Source organism: Rhododendron vialii, chromosome 13a (assembly GCF_030253575.1).
Source record: "Rhododendron vialii isolate Sample 1 chromosome 13a, ASM3025357v1".
Classification (NCBI taxonomy): Eukaryota; Viridiplantae; Streptophyta; class Magnoliopsida; order Ericales; family Ericaceae; genus Rhododendron; species Rhododendron vialii.
Window position 1 is genome coordinate 13,414,001 of NC_080569.1, and position 14,344 is coordinate 13,428,344.

At 39.3% G+C, this 14,344-nt stretch overlaps 2 protein-coding genes and 1 long non-coding RNA gene across 5 annotated transcripts; all 3 read left to right on the top strand.

The window, feature by feature from the left end:
• The first annotated feature begins 722 nt into the window (after positions 1 to 722).
• Positions 723 to 4,719, top strand: LOC131312654 (pentatricopeptide repeat-containing protein At3g12770). 2 transcript variants are annotated; one of them, XM_058340568.1, is made up of 2 exons: positions 723 to 3,550; positions 4,059 to 4,719. In XM_058340568.1, exon 1 carries the CDS (start codon positions 1,210 to 1,212, stop codon positions 3,403 to 3,405), a length of 2,196 nt encoding a protein of 731 aa, XP_058196551.1. In that variant the 5' UTR covers positions 723 to 1,209; the 3' UTR covers positions 3,406 to 3,550; positions 4,059 to 4,719. The 2 variants fall into 2 exon arrangements, with proteins under 2 accessions (XP_058196551.1, XP_058196553.1); XM_058340570.1 differs by lacking the exon at positions 4,059 to 4,719 and adding an exon at positions 3,931 to 4,058.
• Positions 4,720 to 5,537: 818 nt separating this feature from the next.
• LOC131312657 (uncharacterized) lies at positions 5,538 to 7,184 on the top strand. The gene is made up of 2 exons (XR_009195931.1): positions 5,538 to 5,663; positions 7,039 to 7,184. It is a non-coding gene; the product is annotated as an uncharacterized LOC131312657 (long non-coding RNA).
• Positions 7,185 to 7,551: 367 nt separating this feature from the next.
• Positions 7,552 to 12,225, top strand: LOC131312655 (leucine-rich repeat-containing protein ODA7). Of its 2 annotated transcripts, XM_058340571.1 has the most exons (10): positions 7,552 to 7,809; positions 7,889 to 7,960; positions 8,054 to 8,146; positions 9,078 to 9,159; positions 9,255 to 9,311; positions 10,399 to 10,463; positions 10,540 to 10,632; positions 10,856 to 10,942; positions 11,032 to 11,112; positions 11,212 to 12,225. In XM_058340571.1, exons 1-10 carry the CDS (start codon positions 7,711 to 7,713, stop codon positions 11,986 to 11,988), a joined length of 1,506 nt encoding a protein of 501 aa, XP_058196554.1. In that variant the 5' UTR covers positions 7,552 to 7,710; the 3' UTR covers positions 11,989 to 12,225. The 2 variants fall into 2 exon arrangements, with proteins under 2 accessions (XP_058196554.1, XP_058196555.1); XM_058340572.1 differs by lacking the exons at positions 7,552 to 7,809; positions 7,889 to 7,960 and having other exon boundaries at positions 8,064 to 8,146; positions 9,075 to 9,159.
• The last annotated feature ends 2,119 nt before the right edge of the window (positions 12,226 to 14,344 follow it).

Below are 14,344 nucleotides of genomic sequence, written 5' to 3' on the forward strand. Positions count from 1 at the left end.
CTACACAGATCGAAACAAACAAAGAAAGCCGCTGCCCAACAAGCCACCAACCAGCACCCGCTGCCACCGAACCCAACCGGGTTCACATGCACGCTCCAGACCACCAATCAAACCAAGGTAGGGGCGGACCAAAGCGATCAAAACAACGAGGAAGCGAGAGCCGGGGGAGGAGGGAAGCGGGTTGGCTCCCCCCCAGGCAGTAGCGACGGCGAGAGAAGCCCTAGGCTAGAAGAAAATTTTAGAGAGAGAGAGAGAGAGAGAGAGAGAGAGAGAGAGAGAGAGAGTATTTTAGTGGAAAGGTTTCTTGTTCATGTTTTGCTGAAGTTGAGAGCTAGTAAACAGAATAAATGGATGTCATCCAACGCAGCCTTGGGGGGAAGGGTAATTGAAGTTCTTATATACTTTACTCAAGTAGAGAGAGAGAGTGCTACTCCGGTTTTTACCCTCAGAAAACAAAAAAGCTACTCCAGCAAACCTATTCTGCTGTGCATTACTTCTCATGTTCTAACTTCTAACAAACTGAGCTTCTTCATTTGGTCATCTAACTTATTTTTAGTGTCAGATGCCTAGTTAACACAGTTTTTCCTTTAAAGTTTTACTAGATTTGACTATTTAAAGGGGATATTATGTAACACACTTAAGAGTGTTCCTTGCTAAAGGGTTTTTTTTTTTTTTGAGGGAGGGGGGAGAGAAAGAGAAGAAAAACGGAGAAGACAGTTGAAGGAAAGACGAACAATTTAAAGAAAAGAGGAGAGAGAAGAGAGAGCATACGCGACTCATGTGAATGAGTGTTGATGGGTCTGGTTCCGGCGTCTGGTTACGCAAAGCTTTTCTTTATGTTTGTTTTGTTTTGTTGTTGTATTTTTTGTAGTAATTTATTTTCGTATTAATATAATTGGGTTGATGTTTTCCTCGAAAAAAAAACCTTTGTTTTCACTTTAACCAGCACTATAAAAACAATTTAGAATGTCAAACATACCATCCTTCAGTTTCTATCTAGCAAACTTTTTACACATAATTTTGCGTCTCATTTTTAACCCTTTTCTTTCTACTACTAATCTACTATTTATATTGTCACACTGTTAACTTAACCTGGACTGGAGGATTGGGAGGTGCTCTAAAAGGAAAACAAAAATACTGCTAGGCTTGCAAAATGCGCGCGCGCTCTCTCTCTCTCTCTCTCTCTCTCTCTCTACATGAGCTATATATATGGCTTCTTCCCTCTCTCTCCCCAAAACTGTAACTGTCCCTTCTAGAATCCAACGTTTGCTTACAAACCCATTAGCACCATTCGCGTTCACCCAACACCTCTCTTCTTCACCTCTGCCTCTAAACCCCCACCGCTACTCCTCCAACAATATCAACCTGCTTGACAGCCTCAATCTCGAGTCATTCTACACATCTCTTTTATCTATTTCAACCAGCAATAGACAGTTAAATCAAATCCATGCTCAGCTATTCCTCTCTGGACTACAAGCTAACGGCTTCATAATAACAAAATTCATTAACGTTTGTGGTGATCTTGGGGAGATTCGTTATGCACGTCAGGTGTTCGACCATTTTCCTGACCCGTTTGTGCATCTGTGGAACGCCATCATTCGGGTTTACTCCAGGCACAACTTGTTCAGTGAAGCTTTTGAGATGTATCGGAGAATGCAGGTTTGTGGGGTGAGACCAGATTGCTTCACTCTCCCTCCCGTGCTCAAAGCTTGCAGTGGGTTCGTTGCGATTGAAGCAGGTCGGGTGGTACACGGGCAGGTATTCAGACACGGGTTTGGATCTGACATGTTTTTGCAAAATGGGCTTGTGGACTTGTACGCAAAATGTGGTCAAATTGCGCGTGCAAGAGTTATTTTTGATGGGGTATATGATAAGACAATAGTTTCTTGGACATCAATCATTTCTGGGTATGCTCAGAATGGGCAGCCTGTAGAAGCGTTGACAATCTTTTCTGATATGAGGAAACTGGATGTAAAATTAGACTGGATTGCTCTTGTAAGCATCCTGAGGGCTTATACCGACGTAGAGGATTTGGAACAAGGGAAATCAATTCATGGTTGTGTTATTAAAATGGGTCTTGAATTCGAGCCAGACTTGTGCATTGGACTTACGACCATGTATGCAAAATGTGGGCAGGTAATGGTTGCAAGGTCGTTATTTGATCAAATGGAGGTACCCAATGTGATTCTGTGGAATGCCATGATTTCGGGGTATGCAAAGAACGGTTGCGCTGAAGAAGCTGTGGAGCTTTTCCAGGGGATGATGTCTAAAAACATTAGACCAAATTTGATCACAGTCATATCTACAATCTTAGCTTGCGCACAAGTGGGGTCACTTGAACAAGCCAGGTGGATGGACAACTATGTCAACAATACCTCATATAGGGACGATGTTTATGTCAGCGCGGCCCTCATCGACATGTATGCAAAATGTGGAAATGTAGAGTTGGCTCGAAAAGTATTCAACCAAACTAGGGATAGAGATGTGGTTGTTTGGAGTGCTATGATTGTAGGATACGGATTGCATGGTTGTGGCAAAGAAGCTATTGATCTTTTCCACAAATTGAAGCAAGCTCAAGTCCATCCCAATGATGTCACCTTCATTGGGCTGCTAACTGCATGTAACCATTCGGGTCTTGTACAAGAAGGATGGGAATTTTTCCACAAAATGAAAGAATATAGAATTGAGCCACGTCACCAGCATTATGCTTGTGTGGTTGATCTTCTTGGCCGTGCAGGCTACTTGGATTGGGCGCATGATTTTATCATGAAAATGCCAATCGAACCAGGTGTCACTATATGGGGAGCCCTTTTGAGCGCGTGTAAAATTTATCGCCGTGTAATTTTGGGAGAATACGCTGCGGAAAAGCTTTTCTCATTAGACCCGTTAAACACTGGACATTATGTGCAGCTTTCAAATCTCTATGCTTCAGCCCGTAGGTGGAATGGTGTTGCAAAGGTGAGGGTTTTGATGAGGGAGAGAGGATTGAGTAAGGATACGGGTTATAGTATGGTTGAGGTTAATGGAAAGCTTCAAGCCTTCCGTATGGGGGACAAATCACATCCAAGAGCAAAGGAGATTAACGAGGAGCTTGAGACGTTAGAGAGGAGGATAAAGGAGGCTGGATTCGTACCGGATACGGAATCTGTGTTGCATGACTTGAATAATGAAGACAAGGAGGAGAGTCTTTGTAATCATAGTGAAAGGTTAGCAATTGTGTATGGCCTAATCAGTACCCCTCCTGGTACTACGCTTAGGATAACGAAGAATCTCAGGGCATGTGTGAATTGTCATTCGGCAACAAAGGTGATAACGAAGCTCGTCGGTAGGGAGATAGTAGTAAGGGATGCAAACCGTTTTCACCATTTCAAGGATGGAGTTTGTTCTTGTGGAGATTATTGGTGAGAAGAGTATGTTGGAATTCTGGGGAGCTTATAATTTTGCACCCACTAAATAAATCTGAGAGAAGAATACAGATATGGTATTATTTTGGTTGTGGCCTCGTCACTGTGCATAGACTTTCAAGCAGCAGACACTGACATACGATGTTGTAAGTTATCTTTAGGCACTTTTAGTGTAAAGATAATCACCCAGTAAGATTATTTCTCAGGAGAAAAGATCATTCCTTTCAAATTCTTATTTGATGTGTAGTACTATCCATGTACATGTGTTTTTGAAAGAACAAGGTAAAGAGAAACATTTAAAGTTCCATCTTCCCAGTTAAACTCCAATTTATTCTATCCATAGTTCTAATCTGTTGGCAGTGGCTGTACAAACTGTCTAAACTGAAATTTGAAATGCCTGATAGTTTTCAATACATTATCTTCGAGAAGTGATTAGGCTTCCGCAATTAGTTTGAACGGTGGCAATTAGACCTGAATTTTTTGATAAAATATCTCCATCATGTTGTTAGCTCTCTGATTCTTACAGGGTGGAATCACCTGATATAAACCAGCTTTCGATTGTTAATCTCCCGCCTAAGCTGAGGATATATGTATTTGACGACTGACGTTGGAAAGTGGAGAAATATTACCTGAAGTTCACATGTTACTGCCCAGGTAGCGGAGATTGAGGCTCAGACTAGGTTGCTTTCTTGAGATGATATGCGCTGTCTATGAAAGATTTCTGGTGTAATAGACGAAAGGAATGTAGGATTAGGGAACAACATGATTCAGGGATGCCATGATTTGAGGATGCTGTCAGTCCTAGTGATAACGGAAATATCGTGGTCTACTTTTCGTGCCAATCACAAGTGCACGGCCGGGATGATTTAATGGGGATAATTTCCATAGGAGCAGCGCTACGAATATTGATGTAAGCACACATATGTAAACATAGATGTGTCCAAAACCGTCCGATGCACGTGGTCCCAAACAGTAGACGTGGAGTTCACACACATCAAATGCTTCCGGACACATGTCCATTCAGATTTGTTCTCTATTGGTATGTCTCCATTGCATTATTTTAATTAATTTCATATATTTTCATCGTTAAAAGTCAATAGTTTATGCAAGATGAATGTGTTCCTTCAATTGAAGATAGTTACAACTTAAGAAGGATTGTGTTGGGAGTATGGGTTATTCTGATGCGGAGGGATGGAAAACAACTCACTCTTGGCTTTGTTTATTTTAGTCATACAATGTGGGAATTTGATTCTAGACACTGAGATTGAAGTTGTAGATCTCAACTGCAAATTTCTCCATTTGCTGCCTTTCCTGAAAACATCTCCCACATACCATTACCGTTAATATGACATATATGGTGTCAATTTGTGAGATGCTTCATATTCCCCAAATGAAGTAGAATGCAAGGTATTTGGGTTTACCATTTTTGGGGGAGATAAAATTCTGAGGCTTATCAATATCGAGAGGGTTATCTCAAAGATGCAAGGGTGGGAATCTAGATTGTTTCCGTCAGCTGGTCGCGAGGTTCTTATGCCATTCAAGCAATCCCTAGTTACGCTATGGCCTGCTTCTCTTTATCTCAAAAGTTTTGTAATAAGTTGACTCAGTATGTTAAAAGGTTCTGGTGGTCTGGGTCGCCGGAGGATGCAAAATCCATTGGATTAATGGCAAGGAGCTATGTAAATCAAAGTGGAATGGGGGCATGGGATTTCAAGATTTTCACAGTTTCAATCTATCTCAGTTGCTTGAGAGTTGAGAGCAACAGGATTGTCACTCATTTATCTTTTTTCCATGTCATTGTTAGCCGTTAGGTCTTTGCCTTTTTGTCTCTAAAGGTAATTTCACTAATTTGTTTTCTCTCTTCTTCTCTCGTTAACTGTGCAGATTCTTCCATCTGAGTTGGTCCTTAATATGAAACTTCAACTGTTGGACGCGGGGAACAATTCAATCACTAGCTGGTCTGACCTGAAGGTTATCCATTTTGTGGCAAATCTTCTCACCGTTTACTGATGTTGCCTGTGTCTGTATGGAGTATTTCTTATTATTTGTCCTGGCTTTGTTCTACTAGGCGCTGCCTTCGTTGGTTAACCTGAAAAACCTAAATTTGCAAGGCAATCCCGTTGCTGAAAAGGACAGGTTAGCAAAAAAGGTATCTGTTACTTCTTTCTTGGGATGCTGCAGCCATTGTGTCTGATATTAGAGCTCTTGCTGGGGAAATGAAGCCGAGTCTGGTTTGGTCTTCCAGAGGGGGAAATAAGTGTTACCAAATTTTTTTGGTTTCTATCCAATCGACGGAGAAATACCAATCGATGGGGAAATATCTTGTGATTGCTGGAATGTGGGTAAATTGTGAGACGGTGTTTGGTTCCTAGTTGTGTTTCAGGACTTCTTTGGAAGCAAACGTAGTAATATGGAATGAGTCGGGATAGAATCGAAAACTAATAAAGGAACTTTTATTAATCTCCAAGTAGTAGTACAAAATCGACAGAATATAACCTGAATGAAGTACGATTTGCTAACAGTTATTTTTACTCCTAGAAAAGAAAAGATAAAGGCCTGTTGACGATTGATTGTGTGTTCTGAAAATACCATTAATTCATGCTTAAATAGGCCCTCCTAACTTTGAATTTGAATCTTCCCTCCAAGATGACGGTTTTCCTTCTTCTTTTGCCATAACTTCCACGAAAGAACATGCATACAAGTTGTATAACTGCTTCTTCAATCATGGGACAATTGGAAACACCTTCTTCTGCCACCTGTAATCCAATCGACGGAGAAAATGTACCAAATCTCACTCAATCGACGGAAACTTTATGTTAACTGATAAGCAGTTAATTAATTCATAAAGCCCTATTACGGCTTTATTATAATTAATTATAAAAAGTTCCATTAATCCTCCAATAATACTCTTCTATTTATGCCACGTGTCACTCAATTAACAGAGAAAAGGAAAATCACAGATATGGTGCAAACAATAAGGGGGCGACTATTCGCAACCCATTGTTTTCTCCATTAGCCCATTAAAAATTTTCAAATAATTACAACATGAGTCCCCAATACAAAATATCCTATTTGCCCTTCTAACTTTTTAGACACAACCCATCATCTCTTCTCTCAGTCAGTTCACACCTCCTCTATCTCCATAGCTCGCCATAGCCACCACCACTCGATCAAGAACACCGTCGCACCACCGCCACTCCTCTCTCTCTCTCTCTCTCTCTCTCTTAGTACAGTCGTTATTGAATCACCACACTGTGACCATTTTGAAAACAATTTCGGTAATTAACTGTCGAAAACATATACTCCCTCCGTCCCTTTTTAAGTGTCCTGCTTCGCAACTCCAACTTATTAAAAAGACATCATCATTACACCTTTCACATCATCTTTTTCCTCCACTTTCTTTACTTACCCATCATCATTACACTTTTACTCACTAACTTTTCAAAATAAAATCTACTTTAAGGAACAAAATAGACAATACACCAATTTTTACCCCCCTAACTTTACAAAATGGACACTTATTAAGAGACAGCCCAAAATGAAATACTGGACACAAAAAAAGAGACGGAGGGAGTATATATTCTCGACATATATATTTTGGTAACTAACAGTTGAAAATATATTTGGTAATTAGCAGCACATTGGTTGGCTTCTCAGAGGGCTGCTTCAATTTGCATTTCATGAGTTACAGTTCCTCCCCCTAATCTTCTAAAGATTTTGGGTTTACATAGGGGGGTTGCTCCCTAGCTGTATTTGTCGATCAAAATAAAGAAAGAAAGAGATATATTGTGGCTTCCATCACTACTAGCATACAAGTAACACACAACTCATTTACACAATCAACCAACATCTTCAGGCAGAATCATCCTTGAAAAAATAATTGGACAATCGGTGGCTAAAATCATCATCCTTGAAAAAATGTAATTTTCCCCCATTTCCAAGGACCAGAGGAAATAGGCTATGCCCACTTTTGTTAACTCAACAGCTACATGAGTCCAACCGTTTTGTAATAGAGCTAGTGTTTCATTTCCTGTTGTGTAGCTTATTGGTTTGTACTCGTGCTTCCTCCAAAAAAAAAAAGGACCAGAGGAAAAACTGTTTTGTTGTTGATAAAATTCTCAGGGGTGAATTATAAACTTTAAATTAAGAATGTGTGCGAATTGAAAATATTTCATAGTTGAGGGGGTGAAGTGCCCCTTCGGCAGCTGGACAGATCCGCCAGTGGAACAACCGTCATCGACAGGGAACAAAACCCCCCAGAGAGCATCTAGGGTTTTGTTGATTGATAGGAGAAACCCAGAAAGCAATGACAGTGCTGAGCTCCAAGCGGGTCTTGGAGGACAACCATACCCGTGACCCCAGCGCCATCACAGCCCTTACGCTCACCCACAAAGCTCTAACCGACGTGAGCCGCCTCAATCAAATCCCTGGTCTCATTTGTTTGATTTCACGACTTCGAATTTGATTCATTTGATTCTTGGTAGGTCTCGTGCTTGAGCGAGTTCAAGAACTTGGAGAGGCTCGACCTCAGCGCCAACAATCTAACTTCACTAGAGGCAAGTCGGTCTTGTGTCTGTTTGTGCTCCGAGGGTGAAGCATTTCGTTTGTGGGCTTGATTTGGTTTTGGTTTGTTTTGATGGGTAATGTAGGGTTTGAGGTCATGTGTCAATTTGAAATGGTTATCAGTTGTACAGAACAAGCTTCAGAGCTTGAAAGGAATTGAAGGCCTTACCAAGCTCACTGTGAGTAGAGTTCGTTTTCCCAGTTCTTTAAGCTTTTTTGAGCAGTTTCTTTTCTGGGTTAGATTGTTTGAGCAATTGAAACCAAAAAAGTGATAAGCTTATGAGCTTAAGTAGATAAAGCTGCATCAACACTTGTTTTAAGCCAGAACTGATTTCCCTTTTCTGCTCGGTTTGTATGTTGAATACCATTTGAATTATTCTCAGTTTTCGGGAAAAAAATATAGTAATAATGTACCTCGAAGACAACACACAATACATAGGTTGGTTTGTAATGCTGGTGCAAGGGAAGTTAAAAAGAAGTTTCCTTTCCCCTTGCCCACTATTTTGCCTCTCGTTCATGGCCCCACTTTCTCTCCTCATGAGGTGTTATCATGCAAATCGTGCTTGCAGCTCCTTATTGTTCAATTTAGACAATGTAGAATTAAGTCACTGTAAAGTTATAGATTCCCTTAATGATTGAGGCAAGATCATAGATGGTACAAAAGAAGCAAGTGAATATTCTTTTTGAGTATATCGATAATATTACGTTTGAGTCATACTTGCTTGGCAATTCTATAAGCTGAAATTTTGTTCTGTTTCAAGGTAAACAATTTCATGCTTATTCAGCCAATATATAAGCTAAATTTTTTTTCCCCATTGACTTGTTTATCATATTTGAATTTTAATTCATCTGCTTTCTGTTTTCAATTATGATCGTTCGGTTTGAAATTTATTGCGTACTTTCTTCTGCATGTTTTATGTTGGATACTTAGTTCATACTTACGATTTTCATGCTTCATTATCCAAGGAAACCAGAAGATTCCTTTAGATGCATTTGCGATGTCAATTTGCACCACCTGGTTGAAAAGTAGTGGTCCTATTCGCTGGTTTAGGTCTAAAACTATTGGCATTCCCCTTTCCAGATTTAATATATGGTATTCTTGTGAAGTAGGTGCTGAATGCTGGCAAAAATAAGCTTAAATCAATGGATGAGATCAGGTCTCTTATTAGCTTACGTGCACTGATTTTGAATGGTACGATCCAACTTGAACCATCCATCGCCTCGTTCTTTTAATTTTTGGTTTAAATTTAATTCTATATTCCCCTTGAAGAATCCCTCTTTGTGCAGATAATGAGATCGTTACACTTTGTCCGCTTGACCAAATGAAAGAATTGAACACTCTAGGTATGAGTTTCCTTCTTCTGGGGGAACATCTAAGTGTATGCTCCACTTATCATTCAGTTCATATGTGGATGATTATGTGATGTCTTAGACCCATGCTACTGATGATGTATTGAATTAACTTGCTCCCCCTTCCAAGTAAACCACCTATCTTCTTTGTTCCAACAATTGTAATGTTCCAGACTTCCAGTTCCTGAGAGTTTTTAGATTTTGTCTTCAATCTACTCTAGACAGTTCTCCCGTTACTTATAATTAAGTGTGTATTGCTTAACATGCTTTCTATGGTTCTATGGTCTTTATCTTTTCCATGTCCGATATTATTGAACTGATTCTAGTTTTGTATCAAAGCAGTGCATGTAAGCTTCTCTAAACTGTATAACTGATTGTGAGATAAATTAGGTCACTTTACAAGCTTCAGTCTTATATACAACTGCGTCACTGACCATCTCCTGCATACATCAAACTAATATTGTGGTTAGAGTTTACGTTGCAATCCAGTGAGCAATAATATCCCATATACATAATAGGGCACATTAACATGTTAAATGGAGCCTCTAATTTATTTAGGTTGACCTGTCTATGCATGGTTCAAAAGCGATTGGATGATCCGTCATGTTTTCTTAACATCCAGATGTGGCCACATCTGTTAAACCTTACCTCAGTGGTTTAATGTTTCTGGTACAGCTTTAGAGGTGATGGGGAAATCATAAGCCTAACTAATTTTCTCTTACTAATACTGATTTGTTTCCAGTTGTGAATTTGGTAAAGTAACGAAACTTGTAGAGGCTGCAACCTCTTCCTTTTTTAAGTCCTGTTATTTGTCCTCACAGTTGTCGGATAAACGTTTTATGTTATTATGAGAGTATATGTCAAGAATTTCAGTGGCTTATGAAAGTTGTAGCCAGTAGATTCGTGAGAAAGGACCATCCAATGAAAGAACAAACTTCTGAGGTCTTTAATGAGTAGATCTGTATATTGTTATTTAATAGTGACTTTGTTTTCTTTATGGAGTGTAAACTGCAATACGTGTACCTCCGTTCCATGTTTGCTTTTGAGTTTGAGTTCTTCTTGGGTTTGGTATACTCTGCAGTTCTTTCGAGAAATTCAATCTCTAAAATTAGTGGCTCTCTGAACAAGGTGAAATCAATCACGAAGGTAAGCTGTTAAAATGCCAAGCTTCAAACCTTTTTACCCTTGTAGTGTTGCTATTCTTACTTGTTCATGATTCCAGCTCTCTCTATCTAACTGCCAACTTCAAAGCATCAACTCACTCAAGTCATGCACTGAGTTGAAAGAGCTCCGACTTGCTCACAATGATATCAAGGTAAATTTACAATATTAAGCATACGTTCTGCATATATACTTCTATAAAACCATTTACTTGAATACAATCTCCAGGCTCAGTTGCTTGAGAGTTGAGAGCTACAGGATTGTCACTCATTTATCTTTTTTCCATGTCATTGTTAGCTGTTAGGTCTTCACCTTTTTGTCTCTAAAGATAATTTCACTAATTTGTTTTCTCTCTTCTTCTCTTGTCAATTGCGCAGACTCTTCCATCTGAGTTGGTCGTTAATATGAAACTTCAACTGTTGGACATAGGGAACAATTCAATCACTAGCTGGTCTGACCTGAAGGTTAGCCATTTTGTGGCAAATCACTGTTAACTGATGTTGCCTGTGTCTGTACGGAGTATTTACTATTTGTCCTGGCATTGTTCTACTAGGTGCTGCCTTCGTTGGTTAACCTGAAAAACCTAAATTTGCAAGGCAATCCCGTTGCTGAAAAGGACAAGTTAGCAAAAAAGGTATCTGTTACTTATTTCTTTTGTACTTCTTTCTTGATGTACATTTTTTAGTATACGTTATTTTCCCAAGTGACCATTTTGGTTCTTATTGTGAAGCAGATCAGAAAGCTAGCACCAAATTTGCAGATATTAAATGCCAAACCAATCGATAAAAGCTCAAAGAACGAGAAGGGTGACAGAGATGAGACAGTTGATGATTATTCATTTACTGCTGCTAAAAAGCAAGGGGCTCAAAAAGAAGGGAAAATAGAGCAAAGAACGACAAAACAGAACCCCAAACATAAGAGGATGAGTCAGACCAACGACGATCAACATGATGCTGCCACGGATGTTGTCATTGAGAGAGGATTGAGGCATAAAGATCGGAAAACCATGGGACTTCTGGAAGAAAATGATACCATCACTGAAAAGAAATTGAATAAAAAGTTGAAGAAGGTCCAAGAAAATGAAGTCAATGTCAATGACAATAAAGATATTGAATTTACAAATCCTTTCGTCGAGAAACAATTGAAGCGCAAAAAGGATAAAGCAAGTCGAATCCTTGAGGCAGAAGCCGCAAACGAGATTGAGAATGGTACTGAAATGGAGAAGGAACTAAAAAGAAAATCGAAGAGAGCGAAACAAACTGAAGCTAATGTCATTGATGATGGAGAAACTCCATTTGCAGATCTTTTTGCTATTACTGGTGAAAATTCTGAAAACAGTGCCGGAGGGTTGGATGAAAAAGTTGTTCAGGATGTTAGTGCCACTGGTGGCTTAGTTACATTCCCCGTGAAGAGCAAGAAAATCAAGAACAGGGCCCAGAGCTCTCCCCTCCAGTTGGCCCCAGTCGCTGAAGTTGGATTGGGTGGTCAATCTATGTGGAGTGATGAGTAGTTTGCAAAGGTGAGTCCTTCGGCTGTGCTTCTGGGTACTTATTTTCTCAGCTAAACATCCTTGAAACTTTATTCTCGGTCTTTTCCATCGCTTTGTTTTCCCTGTTTCGGCTTCTGTCAAGTAAAACACTTCCGTTTGTTATTATGCAAGTGTTCTGCTGATAGTAGAGGCATGTGTGATGACCGGGCGAGGTCTAAGTTTAATTATGCAATGACATTTTTTGTTATTCGGTGGTCAGCTCAATAGACCGACTAATTGTGGAGACAAATTAAAGAACCCATTACTTTTTCTCGCCCTCGGAACCAAAAGCTGCGTAAAAGGGCCAACGGAGATTAGATTCTGGAAATCTGATTTGATGCTGTTTGGCCACATAATCTCGTGTTTGACAAACGATAGCCACACTCAAATTCTCATATTGGCCGCGGTTTTAGTTGGCAGGTTTTGTGGTGACACAGGAAATTATGTGACCAATGTTATAAATCTAACGGACGCGGGGGCTCTGCTGCCCAGCCTCTACCCACACTCCCACACGGCACCGTTTCATCAAAAGAAAAAAAAAAACTCTTCCGCTTGCGATCCTATGAAACAGAAACGTGATTATGAGAGCCTTAGAGTTAAAATTTAATTATGTCTCTTTAGAATAATATGATCAGAATAATAAGATCTTCACGTCAATTCAAACGGATTGAAAATTGGAGCGCTTAATTTTTTAATCATATTTTTTAATATATAAACGGTCTAAAAAATTAAGTGTGCCACTTTTTAATTCGTTTGAACAAGTACGAATATCTTATTATTCTAATCATATTATTTTAAAGAGATATAATTAACTTTTGTCTATAGGACTCTCATAATCACGTTTCCGATCTATAGGATCCTAAATAAAGAGCAGATACTTAATTATGAGAGTCCTAGAGACAAAAATTAATTATGATGCTTTAGAATAATAAGATATTCATACTTGTTCAAATGAATTAAAAAGTGGCACACTTAATTTTTTAGACCGTTTATATATTAAAAAATATAATTAAAAAATTAAGTGCTCCAATTTTCAATCCGTTTGAATTGACGTGAAGATCTTATTATTCTGATCATATTATTCTAAAGAGACATAATTAAATTTTAACTTTAAGACTTTCATAATCACGTTTCTGTTCTATAGGATTGCAGGCGGAAGAGTTTGTTTTTTTTTTCATTTGATAAAACGGTGCCGTGAGTACCCACCCTGGGCAGCAGAGCCCCCGCGTCCAAATCTAACACATGGTACATGTAGGCCGGTAAATCAGTTAAAGAACTAGGAATTGAGACTACCAACCTTCTTTCAGCATCTTCGGAAAAAAGGGGGAAAAAAAAAACCTTCTTTCGTCCGATAAGCCGACTATGACTGTAGAAAAGCTTTTTTTTTTTTTTTGATCCGCAAAAAACGCCTCTATTGGCTTTTTCCATGGAAAAGCTTTTTCCATAGAGAAAAAGGGGTGTGTGGCTTTTCTAAAGCATCTTCTTCCTCAAATTATGGCAACTAAAGGTCATCCCTAAAGTGTGTAGAGTCCTAATCATTGTCGCTGAACATGGTGGGAGGCTAATCAATTCATCCATCCCACTCTTAATAAAAAGGAAAATTGCTGTACCAAGGATAACTGGCTCCCACGGCCACGAGTTTTACTATTAACTTGCCTATTCTCTTTAATCATCGTTAAGGAAAGATTATTCATTTTTAGGATCCAAGGTCTTGCCCACTCCATAAAAGAATCTCTTCTTAATACGACCACGGACTCTCAAGTCCTTGTACTAGTTGCTGCGGCATATCTACCACCAAATGCACAAGACGGGTCTTAAGACCAATATGTTTGCTCTGATTTTTTTGATAACTTAAGTGTCCGGACTAGTTTATACGCACATCGACTAATTTCGAAGGACCAATCCTATCGTTCTCTTGTGGGGGTTCCAATTAAAGCCTCAGTATGTTACTTGATGGTCCATGCCGATGAGAGTGAATATGTGAATGAATACACTGCAGCCTTGAATTTTTTTTGTTTGAAGAAAATTTTGAATTCCAAAACTTGAAAGATACACCCAGACGTATATATAGATTGATGTGTTACCACAATCTACAATTTAATGGACATTGTCAACGAAAGACCACATAACTCGGTAAGGAAGAGCAGAGTCCAAGTCAAGAACTGCTTGGTGTTTGCATATTTGAACTCATTGAAGCCGGAGTCGCATCATTATGATTTATGTGTCAATTGGGATGTTCAGTTGACTGCATTGGCGGAGCTTAAACATGTAAGGGCTGTTCGGGCAAGCTTAAACATGGACCTTGATTATTAATTCTCCTATCATACGCACCGGGGCT

Bases quoted from the DNA above. Each gene is read 5' to 3' on its own strand.
- LOC131312654 (XM_058340568.1), top strand. From the start codon at position 1,210: ATGGCTTCTTCCCTCTCTCTCCCCAAAACTGTAACTGTCCCTTCTAGA.
- LOC131312655 (XM_058340571.1), top strand. From the start codon at position 7,711: ATGACAGTGCTGAGCTCCAAGCGGGTCTTGGAGGACAACCATACCCGT. The intron at 7,961-8,053 runs GCAAGTCGGTCT...TGGGTAATGTAG, and splicing joins ACAATCTAACTTCACTAGAG to GGTTTGAGGTCATGTGTCAA. The intron at 11,113-11,211 runs GTATCTGTTACT...ATTGTGAAGCAG, and splicing joins AGGACAAGTTAGCAAAAAAG to ATCAGAAAGCTAGCACCAAA.